The following is a 20,182-nucleotide window of genomic DNA, read 5'->3' as shown; positions in this document are numbered from 1 at the left end:
GGTGATGGACCATATGCTTTTTATTTATTTATTTAGTTAAAACTGCAGTTTTTCTTAATAACATTTTTGAGAAAAACAATTTTTGAAGCTTTTTGTTTTTTGTCCTCTTATTTTGAAGCAGGATTTTTTAAGAGTGTTTTTTTTTTTTAACAAAATCCCATTATGTGACTGACCAAAAAAAAAAAATAGTGGCGAAATGGTGAATTCAAAACCAATTTTTTAAATTTTGCTACTGTAGCTTTTGACTGGTCAGTTTAATCTCAGCAGAATTTATCTTAAAAAATAAAAATGGAAAAATAATCTTTCAAAAACTTGCCTCTAAAAAAAATATATTTTCTGCAAAAAATTGATAAAAGTTTTCAGAAACCTTTCAACAAACAGGAAATAATTTCCTCTTGAAAATTAATAAAACAAAAATTATTTTGAAGTTTTTCATGATTCCCTCCCACTCACCATTTTTAACTGTGTTTAATTGTGACCATTTTTAAAGTGTTTGTCTGTATAAACTCAAATGATGTTAGGAAAGCAAATGTTTGAAAGTTATGCTCTGAGAGTCTCACCACTATCATCACAGTGGAGAAGTCTGTATGGAGTCCTCACTGGTGCCACACCAGCATGACTCAGCTGGGGTAGTGTCAGCAAGGACATTCATAGGTCTTTCAGGACAGATCCTAGGTTGCCTGAAAACGTTGGCCCACCCTGTCCCCACCAACCCAGCAGATAGCTCTCTACAGGTGACTCCTGCCACTGCCTTGGATTCTTATATAGGTTTTTGCACCACACTCATGGCTGTAGTCTAAGCACCTTCATTACTGCATTAAGCACTGTGACTACACATCTGTCACGTTTGTTCTCTCTCATCCTTCCCCACCAAGCGAGAAGCATGTGCAATGAAGTCTTGTTTTGGCAGTGGTTTATTTGTTTTTTAAAATGCATTAGATAGATATACCTGGTGCTATGTATTTATAACAGAGAAGGTAAGGTCAAAAAACTGCACCTTGCATTTGGAGCAGAAAGTGGCAAAGTTTGAGATGTCCTTAGGTTCTGGGGGAGTTCGTTCCAGTCTCAGACCACTCCCAAGAAGGTTCTAGCTCTTGCACAGATGAACTTGGCTCTTATGGTTGAGAGTTCCACTGTGGCTGAGTGAAGTTGTTGACCATGGTCTTCATCCCAGAGCTTTAGACAGCGTTTTCGGTATCCTAGATCCAGGCCATAGAGTGCCTTGAAGATAAGAATCAAGACCTTGAACTTGATTTGAAAATTCTATCGGAAGCCAGTGCAAAGTGTGGGGGGACAGGTGTGATGTGCTCATGGTAGCCTGTGCTGCTGAGAGTACGAACTGCAATATTTTCTACTAGTTGGAGTTTCCTAAGTGCTGGAAGTTTCATGCCCAGGTATATCGAATTGCTGTAGTCCAGCTGAGAGGCAACGAAGGCACAAACATCTAGGCCAGGTCTAGCAAAAGAAGAGAGCCAGGCTGGCGTGCTTGAGAAAGTGAGCTCATTACAACAAAACACTGGGCTTCAGCTTGACAAGTTTCATTAACAACTATCAGTCAGTCACTCATTGAGAAAATGAATGTACATTGCCTCAGTTTGGCAGTTTTGTCTAACCCCTCCACCCCCCACAGTGTCATCTATAAACCTCAAGGTGTGAAACTATCACTTATTCATCACTACAACCAGCTCCTCTGGGATATCTGAAAGTTGTCATTGCCCTGGGAACAGCAAAATCACATGATAGTTGAAAGACAGAAAGTGAACATCTTGGCCAATTAAAGAATCATTTAGGGACATCATATACTATATTACTAGAATGGAATTTGGTCAGACATCATGGCAGATTCACCCAACACTTGCAAAAAAGCAGCAGTTACATCTTTAGAAGCGACTGGGACCTTGTTTTATTCTCATCCAACAGATGGCGCCTCCACTAGCATGACAGGTCTTTGGTTCAGTACTAATTCCAGTTGTTCATGGGAATCACCCTCACCACTTCCTATGGCACATTTTTTTTCCTTGGATGTCTCCCATCTAGCTAGTAATACAGTCTGAACCTGTTTAGCTTGCAAGATCACAGTCCATGGTGGTACAGGTTCAGAGACATGCACTTTAGGTATGTCCTCTTGGGCTGTTAGGATGTCTCAAGCCCAAGGAGAAGGTTGTACAATTTTCCATAATAAAGGGTCCAGGGAACCTATGTTTGTGGTCCTGCTAGACCAGTGTTTCTCAAACTTCTGTGCTAGTGACCAAGTTCACAGAGCAAGCCTCTGAGTGCAACCCTTCCTTATAAATTAAAAAACACTTTTATATATTTAACACCATAATAAATGCTGGAGGCAAATCAGGGTTTGGGGTGGCAGCTCACGACCCCCTCATGTAATAACCTCACGACTCCCTGCGGGGTCCCAACCCCTAGTTTGAGAACCCTTGTGCTAAACTGTAATACTAAATTGGTTACTGTTCATGTAATTCCAACTGTGGTATTTTGAAGCACACTCACAGGCTCTCAAAGCACTTTACAAATGCCTCAATGCTTTTGTGCTGTTCTAGCATATCATTCTCACTCAGCAGACAAGCTGAGAGAAATCACAGCCCTGAAGGCTCCCAGTCCTGTGCCTTAAACACAAGACCTTTGATACAAAATTGGAACTAGTGGTATTTGAACAAAGTTGTATACATTCATATCAAGATCATGATCAATACATGGTTTGAACAGACCTTTCCCTTCCGTATTCTAAAGTGCATAAAAAGACAACACGAGCAAGTATTGTCTTCAGAACAGTGTGAAGCTTAAAATTGTTACCCAAAGACTATTTTTTGTCCTTGACATTAACTCCCCCTGCTGCAGTAAAGGCATAATTACAGCAATTAAAAGAGTGGAATAAAAATTATGCAACTGAAGTTGAGCAAAGCTTTTTTATTTGTGAGCATTAAGGTACATACATGACATGTAATTCTTAAAGAGATGAATTTGAAAATTTGCATAGTTTTTTACAAGACCAACATCTCTTTCATTCATGTTTGGCACCTGTATTACACAGATTAAGACATTTCAGCATAGAACTTATTCTTAGAAAGTAAACAAATGTATATTTCAGCCCCCCCCATCAGATCTCTCTACAAAATAATCACAATATTTAATCCATTTTGAGTTCTAGAGTAAGTAAAGTTAGTATGCAGCTGTAAAGTTTTTGTTCAAATACAAATACTGAAAGGGTCTTGTGAGAAAACTATCCATTTGTTTCTGCTGCTGCTAAGAATTTACAACATATGCCACGAACTTCTGGATAAAAATTCAGATCATTCAAAATGTAAAGTCCTTCACCTTTCGTAGAATGCCAGATTCTCAGAATAAAATGGGTGTTATTCTGTGCCATGCCCCTTGATAAACTGTACAAGTTAGGAAAAGGGCATTCACAAATACTGGAAAAGCCAGTTTAAAATTCTTTACAGAGGAGGAGAAAGGATATGCTCAAAAATCAGACTGGCCTAATCTTGTTCAACTAGAAGAATGAATCCTCACTCATATATTCCAGCTTGACAACAGTTTTCTTTAGTTTTCATGTACACCTACTAAAAAGTTAAGTTGTTTTCAGGGAGAGTAAATTAAGAAGATTAAGTGACAGATTGCATTCCGCTTTTATTGAGTTATTCTATAAATCTGGGTGCATTTTTGTTTTAGACAAAATGTGTGGCTTTAGCAAAGTGCTTGATGAAAGCAGGAATGCTTTTAAAACCATTAAATTTAATTTACTGCCCTAACTGGAGTGAGAAACCTGTATGATTCACTTACATAAAGAGCAACACCCAGGAAATATGCTCTGTTAGTTCTAAGCTTGTTTTCTATCCTACATTTTACAAGAGAAGGATAAAGGAAAGTCTTCTTGGTGAAGACAGCTCTTAAGGTATGTAGCTCACATCATATTTTTCTACATATCTGGGATATGAAAAAGTTAGTATTAAGTGCTAAAAAGCAATACCATAAAGAATAGAGAAATATGAAACTTTCACAAAAGATTACTCATAGTTAAAGTAAGTAAGTTACAGAGCAAGTTTCTTGGTTATTCATTCAGAGTCTTTGGGAATATGCCAATTTTTAAATGCTCAGCTATTGCATTTTACAGTAGAAATGCAATGACTCTGAAACACGGGGATACTTAGTTTCATGTACATATTCCCCCTCTTAAGACATCATTTTTTTCTTACATTCTACTGAGCAGAAGACCATTCCTTCTATCGGCATGAATTTCTGGCCAATTAGACTCTTGCTACAACAGGAACACAGGAAGCACTCTGTTGTGGCATGCCAGTTGAAGTTGTTGTAGGTTACACGCTGAACTTCTGGATCAATAGCATTATGGCAGCCTTGGCAGACCTGATAAGTGAAAACAGCAATCAAATTATAAACACAGTCTCTCTCCAATTTGAGGAAAAGATAGAACTCATGGAAGGCAATAGAATTACTGGCTGGGAATGACACAAAAGGGAATAAATACTATAAGAACTCTTCTAGGTCAAAAGGAAGCTTTAAAGCCTAAGTCGGCTATCAGATGGTTTCAAGGAGTCAGTGTACATGTTTAAAAATAAGCGAACGAGCAAGCACTAGTGTTTAAAAATTAAAAAAAAACAAAAAAAAAATGTGAAGAATCCATTGCAACAGAGCCTAAACTTAAACATTTATATAGCGATGGTGACATGAGGGGCCAACCAGGACAAGTCCTCATTGTGCTGTTTGTTGTACACAGCACCATATTAAATGCCATGTCCAGGGTCATTGTCATTATTGGAACAGCTTGCCACTGACAACACAGCACAGAGACCTGATGAATTGCATAGCCAGCGTAGGGGAAGTTACCTCACCCCATCACTGACCTCTGCAATTACTTGCATTTTTCACCCACTGATTTCTGTAACACAATCCAGTACGGTCAGTAGCTCCTGTTGTGACAGAAATGGCAATTTCCTGCAGTTTTCTGGACAAACTGTATTGAATTAAGTTTAAGTATCTTAGGAGTTCATTGCATTACAAAAGCAAACGTGTTTGTATTATTGTGGGATTGTATGTAAGGTCCGTGGGGATAGACCTGACTAATGTAAACCCTGGAAAGTGTTAGGAACATCAGAGGACTGTTTGAAACAATGTACCCTCTCCAGTTATACAACAGCTCAGCCTTTGGCAACCCCGCCCTGAGGTGGCCTTTGTCAGCTGACCACCTGTTACATGAGGACAAATCAAAGTCCCAAACTGTATAAAGAAGTGACTTAGATTCATGAACATTCTTGGTCAGAGCCAAAAGGTGTTATGAACTTGTGACCACAGAACACTCTTCATATGGGATTTAAGGATGGTTCATCTGCTAGACCCCTTGTTGGAACTGGAGTGAGTGTTGGTAAGCTTATTAGCATGTGTGTCGGTTCTTTCACCTTAAGAATAAATGTGCTTGCTTAGAAAGGGCGGTGCAGTAACCTAACCGTGGGCAATTATGCTGTTTATAGCCTCAGAGGAGAAGGCAAAGCAGGGCTGCCTAGGCAATCTGATCTGCTGGTGAACTCACTTCCTACTTCATGATGATCTGCACTATTACTTTATGTGTAATCAGTAATACTTGAAAAGTAATGATGACATCTGAGATAAAAAACCACTGATGGCGTGGTGATGAAACTGACAGTGTGAAAGTGTGAAAATGGAGGTAGCCATAGTTTATGTTAGCAAAATGACATAATGTCTCCTATATCTTAAAACCATCCAGCTAGCCTACTAAGTTACACAAGTCGTCATCATTGTATACAGCGTTGTTGTAGCGGTGTTGGTCCCAGGATATTTGAGAGACAAGGTGGTGAAGTTAATATTTTTTACAGGACCAGCTTCTGTTGGTGAGAGAGACAAGCTTCTGAGCTTACAAAGAGCTCTTCTTCAGATTTGGAAAATGTACTCAGAGAGTGTCAAAGCTAAATACATTTCCCAGATCTGAAGAAGAGCTTTCTGTAAGCTTGAAAACTTTTGTCTCTCACCAAGAGAAGTTGGTCCATTAAAAGATATATTACCTCATCCACAAAATCATCACTAGCCCATTTTCAAATCTTTCAGTTTCTAGGTAGTCTTGGCTCAAGTTTACATACTAAATGCACTGTAAGTTGTCTAGTAGGTTACCAGATTGCATTCTTTTAAACTGCTTCTATATATACACAAATTAGAAAATTATTTCAGTATCAAGTGAAAGTAGAAGACAACTGATGGACTTTGACCCAAACTGAAACAATTCATACCTACGATCGTATGGATGAGAATGTGATTGTATACTGTACCATCAGAAGTTATTGTAGTCATTCTCATGTCTTACAAATCAAGATAACTTCAATATCTTACCACAGCATGGTTCTTCACGTAGCATGGTTTGCAGACAGGCTTGTCATTTACCATGACATAGATTTCCCCAGCCAAGATGCAGTCACAATCAAAGCAGCAAAAGTGTTTCAGGTGCCAGTTTTGACCCTCTGCCTGGGTATATTCATTGCTGAATATCAGCTATGGGAGAAAAACAACACAAATGTATGATCTGAAGAGTATTTTTGTCTAGGATACTTCATATCACTAACAAGGCATGTTGCCAGTTTTCCAAAAATTGGTCATTTGAATCCACTGTTTCTGAATCCAGATGGTTCCTGCACAGTTAAGTGTCTATTTCATGGACATTTAAAGTTACATTTGCTTGGCTTTGTTTCAGAGACCCTCTATTGACTCCTTTAATGCAGTAGATTCCAATGGCATTAATCAGTCTGCTCTCTGCATTTTGCATTAAGATATTTGTATAATTTAGCAAGGCACTCCACCTAGCGTCCCTAGCAAGAAAGACTTAAACAAGACCAAGCTAATTGCATTGTATTCCACATATATGTCATCTCTCATTTAACTTATGATTAAAAGGTATCATTCATCCCTTTGTAAAGGACTGGTTTGTTAATATTCAATTATTTTCAGAAGGAAAGACTGGTTTGCAGTAAAAAACCTGTATTCTAAATATGAACACAGGAAGGGGACTGGGGGCTTTCCCTACCTCATCACATCCAGCACATCGGGGTTTCTCACTGTCACAGTAATGTCTTCCACAATATAGGTTTCCATTCTTCCAGAAGTAGATCATGTCCACTAGAAGTTCACTACAGGTGCAGCAGACAAAGCAAGCGGGGTGCCACAGTTTGTCATATCCAGCACGCTCAGCATAAACAGCCGGATCGCCTTCTTTCATGTTTAATTTGCAGCGGTAGCAGGACTACAATGAAGCCATCCAAATTAAGTTAGATATAAAATGAGGATATATAAAATATCTATAAAAAAATCCCACAAATTTGTATTTCAGTAAATCCTAATTTCCCAGCCTAAAATTAAAGAGGTGGAGTTACTCCCAAGGTCAAGGTTAGAAAGTTTGATCCCAGGCCAAACAGTAGGTTTAATTAAGCAATAATACAAGAAGAAAAGCTAATTCATTGGATGGTGGTTTTTGCAATGTATATATTTATCCACTAGAACTGGACTGAGACCACCAGAAAATTTCACATGGCTCATGGAACAGTATGAAAGTAAATTAGTACATATTACTACAGGTGTTCAGAGAGTTGTGTCATACAGGAGGTTAGACTAAATGGTAACAGTGGTCCCTTCTGGCCTCAGAATCTATGCAGAATCAAGAACAGCACCCAAAAAGCGAGTGACCATTATCCCATTAGCTAATCTAGTATTCTATGGACCAATTCTTTGTGAGAATGAGGAATAACTAGTGAAACAGCTGCTGGAGTAAAACTGGATCACACAAAATAAGAATAAGGCCATTACTTTTAAGTCTTGAGAAGAGATTATAAAATAGTGGCTGTATCTGCCAAACATAGGAGGCACATATTGTTCTTACTTCAGAAATCTGTGTGTTAAGCCTACACTCCTGTGCTGCTGGGCCACTCATGGCTGTTCTCCATTTATCTATCTTTGGGGAGAGGGAAGGAAGAGAAAAGTATAAACACAATCATATTACAAATAGGTGCCAAGTAGTCTAGGCATATTGTTTTACTAATATTTATATTCTATACTGAAGTGGTTTTGTCCACCAGTTGGACATTATAGATGGTGTATGCTATACTGTTTATTTATCACTTACGAACTTATCTGTATTGATTGGTTTTGTTTCATGGTGTGCCTCTTTTCCTCCCTCCAATAGCTATACTGTGAATATGAAACTCTCCACTGACTAGCTGCTGCAATCCCTCTAGTCTGATTGGCTCCTTTCATTTTCCCCCCAAAACTGAAGTCAATAAAATATTCTACTCTGCTTTTCACGCCTTTCAAATAAAACATCTCCAGGAAGCGTTCATGAAAGGGAGAGTCCAAATAACAAAATGGGGCTGTGAAACTGCTGAAGGGGAAAGCACTAGAAGTGCTATTCTTTTGGCTCATATTCTTACTTCAGGCCTGCTTCTGCTCCCATAGGAAAACTTTCCACTGGGTCCAATTAGTTTCAATTTGAGCCAGAGTAGGATCTCCATGTACTTACTACACTTCCCCTACAACCCACTAGCCCCTGTGGGACAAAGAGGGGCAAGATTTTTTCCTGCACCTGACAGATAAAGTTTGATTCACTGAATCCTGACTATCCAATCTCCCTGCTCTATAAGACTTCTTATTTATAGCAAAACAAAAAGTTCATTTTAATGAAAATATGTACTTGGGTGTGCCCTGATACAGGTAAAAATTAGGTTTCATCAAGATATTGGAAGAGTCCCAACCATCCCCCCTTAAATTCAGTTTGGAAACACACAAATATATATGGGTCACAATGTCACTATCTGACCCCTTCTTACCAGGGCAAATCATGCTACACTAAGGGCTTGTCTACATCACAAAGTTGCAGCGCTGGTGAGGGGGTTACAGCGCTGCAACTTAGGAGGTGTACACATCTGCAGGGCATCACCAGCGCTGCAACTCCCTGTTTGCAGCGCTGGCCGTACTCCCGTTTTGTCTCGGGTGTAGAGGATCCAGCGCTGGTGATCCAGCGCTGGTAATCAAGTGTAGACACTTACCAGCGCTTTTCTTGACCTCCGTGGAATAAGCAGGTATCCCAGCATACCTGAGGAAGCATCTGGTAATCAAGCAGGTCTCCTTCCCCGGTTTGCTCTCGCGTTCCCCGAACCCCCAAGCAAGCAGGTCTCTTTCCCTGCGGTTTGCAGTGGGGTTCGGGGAACGCGAGAGCAAACCACGGCGAAGCTGGTCTCCTTCCCCGGTTTGCTCTCGCGTTCCCCGAATCCCCGTGCAAGCAGGTCTCCTTCCCTGCGGTTTGCAGTTGGGTTCGGGGAATGCGAGAGCAAACCGCGGCGAAGCGGGTCTCCTTCCCCGGTTTGCTCTCGCGTTCCCCGAACCCCCCTTGAAGCCGCCCAACAGCACTGCAGAGTGGCCACATCTAACACCTCTTGCAGCGCTGGTTGCTGTAAGTGTGGCCACTCTGCAGCGCTGGCCCTATACAGCTGTACTAATACAGTTGTAACAACCAGCGCTGCAAAATTGTAGATGTAGACATACCCTAAGGTGCTTCAGCTTACACACTTCTAGGAGATTTAAATGGGAGAGAACTGCCAGCAGGGTATTTTCTGTAAATGCTCCTCCACAGGGGGTTGTGAGCTATGTTTCCCTTGAGCCAATGTAATCCAGAGCAGTTTATCATTAGGGTGTGTTGCAAGGTATCACACTTTGCACAAGGGGGTGCTACTAAGAAAATATTAGAGAGTTTATTCTGTAACACAAAAGATATTGCTGCTGCAGTATCACAAGAAGGCGGTTCTGACTGCATGAAGTATCTTGTTGTATTATAGCTTAATTTTATCAGGGCCTGTCAAGAGGTGATTTGCGACACATGAGCACGTTATTTTAACATGCGGCAATAGCAACCATTATTGCAATGGCAGTCTTACTTATTTATTTCAAAAAGTTGTTACCAATATCTAGTCTGCTGCAGCAGTTGAATAAGGATTGCAGAGATGGTCAGATAGAGTTCCTTAACTGCATCAGTTCACACTTAGTTTAAAAGCTTTGAATACACTAGACAAAATGCTACAGAATCTAGTCTTATGTTAGGAATAACTTACACTTAGAGAATAAACTCTAAAAGTTACAGATTCCTTCCCCACCAGCCCCATGCCTTATTCCATGTTTTTTTCCGAGATATTCTGAAGTTACTAAAAACACTTTCATTCAGTTGTAGCAGTTCCTTGTAAATAGTTCAGGTGAATAATATGAATTCCAGTAATTTCACTATCTGCTCTTTGAACTCCAATACCAAGGGTAGGAGGGGCAACAAGTAAAAAGTAAATGGTAAAGTCCTAAATTCTGGTAACAAGTCACCTGTGGCTCACTTTAACCCTCAGTTAAATTGAACTTCTTTATACACAGGTATCAGAGATACACACAGCAGGAGTTTGCAATCTCTAATCCTAACAAAGCAAGTATGGTTAAAACATACTTGTATAAGAATATAAAGGAACACAAGAGTAGTATTTATTTGCTTCATTTTTGTGGAATTGTCAACTAAGATGTCTTATTCGGATCCTTGCTGAGACAATAAAAATTTACTACCAATACTGGCAATTAATGCCTTCCCTTCAAACTGCATAGAACTGAAGACCATACTAGAGAAAGAAAATGTAGTTCTCCACATGCAAATCTGATTAGTCAAAAATCAATTACTTATACAGTCTGACTGGTGAGAAAACTTACTTTATTAGGAATATATAATATTTTGGTCTTTTAGTTCTAGGTAAAAATCAGCAAGTTAAGTTACCTCAGAAAATCTTCCCTTCCCAGCAAGGAGAGAGAGAGAGAGAGAGAGAGAGAGAGAGAGAGAACAGACTACTAAGAATATTCCTTTCCCTTGGGAGATTAGTTTATAGCATAAAGAAAGAACACTATTCTCATCCATGATCACCTCATTATGAACCACACTGTTATATTATTTATGAGAATAAGGTATAATAGTCTATGTAGTTAGGAGGCTTAGAGGTATCTGCTGTATACTTTATTTAATACTGCCAAGAGTCATGCATTTCAATTAACGGATATTTCAAATACCTCCAATGTACAAGCTCAGTAAGTTAAAATAGTAGTTTGAATGGTATCTGACAGCAGTCTACCTGCAGCCTTTGCTATTAGCTGCTGCTATCTTTATACTTACATACTGGGATCCTTTTTGACCTGATGACTTGTCCTCCATTGCTCCTACAGCTGCTGAGGTGCTTCTGTCACCATTATTTGCATTATTCTTGTCAGTGGCTTTAGCTTCCACCTCACTAGGGAACTTGACATCTCCAACACCAAGTGCCTCATTCTTGTATTTCTTCACAAACTGTTCCATCTGCTTCACCTCATTAGGAGATAACTCATGGCATTTTGAAGGATCCTGATCATGAGCAGGCAGCTGCTTAGCCAACTGTTTCTTCCTGTACTGAGCACCTTCTGAGCCAGCCACAGGCTGCTTCTCCTTTGGAAGCATCTGCATATACTGTCTAGCCTAAACCAGGAAGAATTAGATATCAGATGCCACTTCAATTATGGAATCTAGCTTTTTAAACATGTGGCTAAAACCAGCAACAGTGAAATTAACCACTAGCAAAATCTTCTTTATAAACATTAAGCTCCCAAATTTTAGTAGATCAAGATGAATGCAGTAGATTAACTGATTTCTGCCCAACATGAAAGACATGCTTGATTCCAAGTGTATTACTACATTAAAAAAAATAGTATTTACTCCTGTAAGTAGTCTCCAACAATGCTTAATATTTATATAGCACTCTGAAAACATTGGCAACATGTATGTAAAGAAGCTAAGCATTTTACAGATGGAAAAACTGAACCAAAAAGCATTAGGCAGCTTGCTCCGGGCACAGAACTGGTTACAAATAACTGTAGCAAAAGAGGAAGATATAGTTTCAGGAAAGCAAGTACAAAACGAAAAATCCAATCTGTAAATGAATGTTAAGTACTGAAGGGTTAAGCGTATGTAATTTTAAGCAAGTCACTGAAAAAAGATACTGCATCCTATCATAGTTAGAAGCAGGCCATAAAGAGAGAATCTCCAGCTACGGATCAGATTGCACTCCAGTACATAAAGTCAACAATTCAGTAAAATAAAAATCCCCAAAAGGCTATCCAAGTGTCTCATCTGGTTGAGCTGCTAACAAACTGAGGGGAGCTTTTCTTTTAGATGTCAACACTGAGCTCGTTCTTACCATATACAGTAACAGAAACGTGCAGCATTGAGTGTTTCCCTTTAAACAATGACATAAATTATATATATTTTTTAAACAGTACAGCCCATTTCTTTCAGTCCTTCTAGCAAGGACAGATTTAGAGATTTGTAAATTCTCTTAGGTGCTATTACTAAAGGCATATGCCTAATGCAATGTTTAATCCTAACTATTAGACAAGAACATGACCTCTTCCCCACCACTTCCAAAGTAAAAACCTCACAGACGGACAGTGTGCAGTAAACTATAACATACTGAGACCTGTATGAAGACATAGATGGAGCAGGATGAATACCAGCACACTTATTTGAGAGGTGGAGGGGGAAAGAGGAAGAGAGAATCAGGTTTTGAAGCAACTGGGAATTTTAAGAGCTATAAAAAAAAGATCAGAGATACAATCAAATCAAAAACAAGGACTTGATCCTATGCAAGATCCATAAATGCTGACCCTTAGTGTGGATTCCTACTGCCTCCCCCTCAACCATCAAAACAGAAAACAAACAAACAAAAACCACAAACCCACACCCCAGGAAAATGTTATCACTAAGCAGAAAGTAAGTTCTGCATTTCTTACCAGTGTCTGATTCTGAACAGGAGGAGCCCATTCATATGTCACAGTATTGATGGATATATTCTTCTTGGCAGACACCGGATTAGTTAGTATCATTACGTTGCGTTTATACATGGGAATTCCATCAGTTTTCAGCTTTGCAATAAGGGTCGTGTATTTTGTATCTTCAAAGAGCTTCCCCACTTTTCGATCTTCCTCGTTGCTTGTGAGGACATCATGTTCTTCCTGGCCACATTTGCAGTTTCGACATATTTTTCTATAAATTTGGAGGAATATAGGCAGTTAGCACCCTAACTGCAGGCCACATCTCATGTTAGTTACACGCATCAAAGTGAACCATTAAAAAAGCATATCTGCTGCCTTCCAAAAGTGTACATCTACACCTATAAAAATTTAGTGTTTTTAAAATAGGAACAGAGCAAAAACTGGGTGACCCTTCTGAAATTAAAGAGGTTTTCCATCATTCCCGTAGTAATCTTCTTTGCCCCTAAAAGACCCAATCTTTATAAACTTCAAGTGGTAATTTCTTTACCAGTTTCCACACTTCCCTTTTATTGCACATGCCCACAGTGGTTTGTTATTATAGAGTTACTAATAAGTACTTAAAAACAAGGTCAGATATTGCAATATTCCCTCCAGAGGACAAATGCAAATCTATATCTGAAGTAGCTACCACAAGAACAGAACATAAGAATCGCCATATTGGATTAGACCAGTGGTCCATCTAGCCCAGCATCCTGTCTTCTGACAGTGGCCAGTGCCAGATGCTTCAGAGGGAACAAATGAAACGGGAAAATTTATCGAGTGATCCCTCTCGTCATCTAGTCATAGCTTCTGGCAGTCAGAGGTTTAGGGACACCCAGAGCCTGGGGTCTTGTCCCTGACCATCTTGGCTAATAGCCACTGATAGACCTATCCAACATGAACTTATCTAGATCTCTTTTTGTACCCTGTTCAAAGAACTGTGGCCTTTACAACATCCCCTGTGTGTTGTGTGAAGAACTTCATTATATTTGTTTTAAACCTGCTGTCTATTAATTTCATTGGATGATCCCTGGTTCTTATGTTATGTGAAAGGGTACATAACACTTCCTTATTCATTCTCCATACCATTCATGATTTTATAGATCAGTTCCCTCAGCCTCTCCTCATAAATCAAGTGCCCCAGTCCCCTAATCATTTTTGTTGCCCTCCACTGGACTCTCTTCAATTTGTGCACATCCTTTCTGTAGTGGAGAGCCCAAAACTGGATGCAGTACTCCAGATGTGGCCTCACCAGTGCCAAAGAGAGAAGAATAATCCTCTTCCCTCGATCTGCTGGCAGTGCTCCTACTAATGAGGCCCAATACTCCATTGGCCTTCTTGACAACAATGGCACACTGTTGACTCATATCCAGCTTTTCTTCCAGATTGGATATGAATAGCAATTCTCACTCTAAATGGTGATTCAAGCAAGCTACAGAGATTCTTAAGGGGCTAGCTGCACTTGCTTACAGTTAAAAAACCCCACGTGTTCGTTTCACAGGCTAAAAATCACTTTAGGACCCCTCCTCCCCCCAGTTCAGTCTTTGTTCCTCAGGTGTTTACTAACTCCCTGCCCAAAGAGACTCCTGGAAAGAACCATGCTGATGTCACTCCCCTGCCTTAAATAGCTTTTGCATATGGCAAGAACTCTGTCTCAAAGCTTGGTTCCCATGCCAGTGGAAAAACACTGGTATTCCAAGATGGAGTCCAGTACCAGGTGACCTAGTTACATGTCCCTGTAGTGCCACAGCAGCCATTGCTCGGAGGCATTTGTAGCATCCTCAGGAAGACCCTCAGGTGGGAAATACGCTCCTTCAAAGGCAGTGGGTCTCAAACTCTTTTTTTACTGGCAATCCCTTTCACACTGCAAGCCTCTGAGTGTGACCCCCCCTTATAAATTAAAACACTTCTATATATTTAACACCATTATAAATGCTGGAGGCAAGAAAGGCTTGGGGCTGACAGCTTGCGACCCCCCCATGTAATGACCTCATGACCCCCTGAGGGGTCCTGACCCCCAGTTTGAGAACCCCAGTTCTAAAGCCTATTGTTCTCCCTAATGGTTTGTTAACTTGAATGGGCCCTTCCTAGTCAGCCATCTAGATTGACAGGTCTTTTGCCTAATGGGCGTTCCCCAGGTGTAAACACATTTTGGTACAGATACAGAGTCAATATTCCTAACTTCAGATACAAAAATGATACATATATAAATAGGATAACTATATTCAGTAAATCATAACCTTTCCAATGATCTCATGACCTATCTTGCATAAAATACATCAGAATTATGCCATAAATCATATTATAATATCACTGTGAAGAATATGGGTTGCAGTGTCACAAGAGGACATCCCCTCTTATCTCATGACGGCTTACTTTGCTTAAGAACCATTGGTGAGGGATCTTGTCAAAGACTTTGAGAGTCCAAGTATTCTCCATCCATCGGATCACCCTTCTGACCATAGAAGAAAACCCACCATGGATAAAAATCAATAATTTTTTAAAAAATTGATATTTTTATTTAAATAAAATGTTAGGATTTAATGTAAATACAGGTTTATTTCTAAGAATAAACCTATATTTAAAATTAAATTTGAAATAATGACCTATGTTAAGGCCTAAAGTCACTGTAATCTATTAAGATCATGTAAAAATAAAAATATGAAGCAGTACATGTTTGCTGCCAAAGCTGCAAAGAAACCCAAATCACAGAACTGGTGGAAGTCACTGGCTCAGCACCTGGACCCAGTGTTTCTTGAAGTGCTGCATCAGTTTTGACAGCAGCAGCCTGTTCTGGTGCTGAGTAAATGTTTTCTTCATTTCAGTATATTCAACTAGTTCAGACAGTACGAAGTAGCACTGCTCAGTTTTCTTGGCCATAGGGGCCAGAGAAGCGGGGTTTTGCCACAGATTTTTGGACGTGTCCACTACTGTTTTTATCAGTGGCAGAGCAACCCTGGATGGGCCGGAGGGAATGAGGATGTCCACAGCAGGGTCCAATTCCTCCTCCACCTCTTTGGCCTGTATCCCCAGGCTTTGAGTGGCCCATCTCAGTAGCTGCTGGAGAATACGGTTGTTCTCGAAAGCCAGGGCCTTTGATGTCCCCACGACTGCTTCATCAGGCGAGGATGAGGATGAGAGGACCAGTAGCGGACCCTGCATGCTACCCTCAGCCCATTTGGGGTCCCTTGGCACATGGTACTTGAGCTGCTGTGCAGGTGCTGATGGGGGATTTGGCATTGTGGCTGGTGCTGAGGCACCCAGGCCAACCCTATGGACTCTGCTAAGGGAAAATCTTCTGGCTGGCATGTACGTGGCACATATACACCTGGTTGGAATGGACATGAACAATCACTCAAAGAAGTGGTGTTCCTTCTCAGGAGGAAGCTGCGTTGAAGATGATGAAAGGAACATGTTTGAACATGTAGGATCTTCGGGTTGGTAAACTTTTTTATTTCATACTTCATAAGGACTGCCTATCTTCCTTCTGGACTATTCTTGAATTCTCATGTTTGAGCAAAACATATAGTTGTTACTCTATGCTACTATCATTTTAGATGCAGCTGTGATAAAATATAAATAGCTGAAATAGGCAGATCTCCCTTTTACAATTTCACCTTTAAAGTAGTACTGAGTGTCAGTGAATGCAATGAGTAATACTAAGTTATTATTACCATACTGCTAATTAAGTAATTGCATTGACTTATTTTGTTTAGGAGAAACTATCCTCAACATGCAGGATTCTGAAGACTATCCACCTTCAAGATCACCATCATTTTCTATAGTTTCAGAGTTATCTGCCAATGATGGTATTTCAGTATGTCACATAGCCACAGTATATCACGTGTAGAAAAAAAAATCTCCATCATCCACAAATCGTAGATAAGTTTGTGATAAGAACCAGCAGATTACAAAAATTGATGAAAAATATGCCCGCTTTATTTATGCAACAAACTCTCCTTTCTGTATGATTGAGAACCCACACTTCAACAACATGGTTCAGTCATTAAGACAAGGATATAGTCCACCCAACAGAGCGGATATTGCAGGCAAATTGCTGTATAGAATGTATGAAAGAGAAATTGAGCAGTGTGCAAAAGGTCTAGAGGGTGAAATTGTTAACCTGAGTCTTGAGGGTGGAGCAATATCTACAATGATCCTGTTGTATGTGCTTGTGTGACAACAGAAGAAGGGAATATCTACCTTACAGAAACAATTGATACATCAGAAAATGCACACACAGCAGAATACTAACAAGAAGTAGCAGTAAAAGCTATAACAAACTGTGAAAAAAACTCAAATGTTTAGTATGCAGCTTGGTCACAGACAATGCTGCAAATGTATCCAAGATGAGAAGAAATTTAGAAGAGAGTCCCAAGCTAATAACATATGGTTGCACCTAGCCAAAGACTTCACTGCTCCAGAAATACAGTAATTCCTTGCTTAACGATGTCGTTATGTAGTTACGTTCCTAAAGAATGCTACTTTAAGCGAAACAATGTTAACTGAATCCAATTTCCCCATAAGAATTAATGTAAATGGGTGGGTGGGGGGTGATGTTAGGTTCCAAGGAAATTTTTTTCCACCAGACAAAAGACTATAATCTATTATATATATATATTCATTCCCAGGGAATGCCTTACTGCTAAGTGATGAACTAGTACTCTGCTGTGCCCTCAAGGGTTAACACATTCTTGTTAATGTAGCCTCACACTCTACAAGGCAGCATGAATGGAGGAAGGGGAGACAGCATGGCAGAGAGAGACAGAGACACACACCATGTGAGAGAGAGACAGACACTCGCATTGCCCCTTTAAGTACGCTGACCCCACTCTAAGTACCTTGCCTTTTTAAGTAGATCAGAAGGTTGAGACAGCAGCTGCTGCCAGCAAGCTCCCTCCATCCGCAGCCCTGTCATGTACCACCCCCGCTCTTTGGAGATGGGGGTACAGGGGTGGGGTGCAGGAGTTGGGGGGGAGCAGGACACCCTAACATTAGCACCCCTTTTTCCCCCCCACCCCTTGCACAGCAAGCAGGAAGCTCCCAGGAGCAGCTCCAAGGCAGAGGGCAGGAGCTGCACAGGTCAATGGGGGGAGGGACAGCTGAACTGTCCGGTAGTCGATAGCCTGCTGGGTGGCTGCTGCACAAGGAACTTAGGAGGATGCGGAGCTGATGGGGGGCTGCCGGTCCACTCTGGTTCCAAGCCCCCACTAGCTAGCTCCAATGCGCTGCTCTTTCTGCAAGCAGTGATCAAAGCAGGCGGCTGCCAAATAATGTTATAAGGGAGCATTGCGGAACTTTAAACAAGCATATTCTCTAATTGATCAGCAATGTAACAACAAAAGAACATCAACCGGGACGACTTTAAGTGAGTTGCTGTAAAGGCTAATGTTGAAATTGCAAAATTCTTCCGAAACAACCACTTTGCAACAGCTACTCTGAAAAAAGTGGGAGGAACCAAGCTAACTCTTCCACAAGACGTGCGATGGATCTCAGTAGTGGACTGTTTTGAGCATTATGTCAAGAACAGGCCGAATCTGATGATAGTTTGTGAACAAAATCATGAAAAAAAAAATAGATGGCACTGTCACAGCCAAAGTTCTCAACATTGGGCTTAAGAGAAATACTGAACACATGCTGAGTACCCTGAAGCCTATTTTTGTAGCTTTGAACAAAATGCAGGGAAATAGCAGGTTTATTGCTGATGCTGTTGACATTTGGAAGGAAATGAATGAGATCTTATAAAGAAATAGGCAATGACAGAGTTAAATTACAAGCATTAAAAAAACGAATGGGCCAAGCACTATCTCCAGCTCATTTTCTTGCAAATATTCTCAGTACTTGGTACCAGGGTCAAACCTTAACTGCTGAAGAAGAGGAGTTGGCTATGACATGGACATCCAGCAATCATCCCTCCGCAATGCCAACTACAATAAACTTCAGAGCGAAGGGTGAACCATTCAAGAAATATGTTTGCTGATTATGTTTTAACGAAAAAGTCACACCAGTGAACTGATGGAGGTCACTTAAGGACTTGGATTCAGCAACTGTTCAAGTGATAATCTCACTTTTAACAGCACTAGCTTCTTCTGACTGTGCAGAAAGAATATTTTCTTCCTCTGGACTAATTCATTCCAAATTGAGAACTCGTTTGGGACCTGAAAAAGCAGGAAAACTTGTTTTTCTTTTCTAGATACAAACAGGAAAATGAAGGTGAAGATGACTGAGTTAGCTGCAGAAGCTAATATTTTAAGTTTCTCATGTTAACCTGGTTGACAGTCACTTTGAAATATTAAAGAAAAAAATTATTCAACTATTTTAGTTAAAAACAAAAACAAACCTGATTTTAAAAACTTTAATGTTTAACTAAATTCAAAAATTCATATGCTTGTTTTGTTAAAATATTATAAGTTTGCTGTTGAAGAAAGAAATCCAGAATACACAATATTGTTGTTTTAGTTAAATAAAACAATTTAAATGTCTGTCTGGTGATATTCTCCCCCTAATACAGCATGGCAAGAAAATCCTCCAAATATTAATCATTAACCTGTTGAAGTGGAGATATTTATGAAGTCATTGGGAGGTGAATTATTTGCTTAAATTACTTTTGGTAAATGAAATAAGCAAGCAATCATTCATTTTCTGATATAACTGTAAAATGAATCTGAAAAGTTTTCAAAATAAATCACTTTAAAAATGTATAGTGTGTACCTTCTAAAAATGAAATCTACATCTATCTCTGAGTTGTGAAGAATATGTATTAAGGTTATAACAACGAACAAGAATGCACTTTCATGTAGAAATCCATGATCAAATCGAGTCTTCCTTACCAGTGATTTAAATCATGATTTAAAAATCAATATGATTTAAAATCAAATCCACCCTATTGCAGAGCCATTGGCCATTATTTCTGAAAACGCGTGGTGACTGGGGGAGGTCCTGGATGACTGGAAAAAGGCAAATACAGTGCCTATCTTTAAAAAAAGGGAAGAAGGAGAATCTGGGGAACTACAAACCAGTCAGCCTCACTTCAGTCCCTGGAAAGATCACAGAGCAGGTCCTCAAGGAATCCATTTTCAAGCACTTGGAGGAGAGGAAGGTGATCAGGAACAGTGACCATGGGATCACAAAGGGCAAGTCATGCCTGACCAACCTGATTGCCTTCTATGAGGAGATAACTGGCTCTGTGGATATGTGGAAAGCAGTGGATGTGATATACCTTGGCTTTAGCAAAGCTTTTTACATGGTCTCCCACAGTATTCTTGCCAGCAAGTTAAAGAAGTATGGATTGGATGAAAGGACTATA

At 40.0% G+C, this 20,182-nt stretch overlaps 1 protein-coding gene across 3 annotated transcripts in view; it reads right to left on the bottom strand.

Annotated features, from left to right (window-relative positions):
- Positions 1–2,901: 2,901 nt before the first annotated feature.
- The window catches only part of TES (testin LIM domain protein), a 59,887-nt gene continuing 42,606 nt past the window's right edge, over positions 2,902–20,182 (bottom strand). For 2 of the 3 annotated variants that reach the window (XM_030549056.1, XM_030549055.1), the window contains exons 3-7: positions 12,856–13,108; positions 11,210–11,545; positions 7,058–7,273; positions 6,370–6,528; positions 2,902–4,377 (exon numbers count right to left, since the gene is read on the bottom strand). In XM_030549056.1, the coding sequence (XP_030404916.1) occupies positions 4,186–4,377; positions 6,370–6,528; positions 7,058–7,273; positions 11,210–11,545; positions 12,856–13,108 (1,156 nt within the window). In that variant the 3' untranslated portion in view covers positions 2,902–4,185. Of the gene's footprint in view, positions 4,378–6,369; positions 6,529–7,057; positions 7,274–7,906; positions 7,979–11,209; positions 11,546–12,855; positions 13,109–20,182 lie in introns of all 3 variants that reach the window. The other variant, XM_030549053.1, reaches the window with a different exon arrangement.

Source organism: Gopherus evgoodei, chromosome 1 (genome assembly GCF_007399415.2).
Source record: "Gopherus evgoodei ecotype Sinaloan lineage chromosome 1, rGopEvg1_v1.p, whole genome shotgun sequence".
Taxonomy (NCBI): Eukaryota; Metazoa; Chordata; order Testudines; family Testudinidae; genus Gopherus; species Gopherus evgoodei.
The sequence above is the reverse complement of the archived record's forward strand: the minus strand, read 5'-3'. Positions and strand labels throughout refer to the sequence as shown.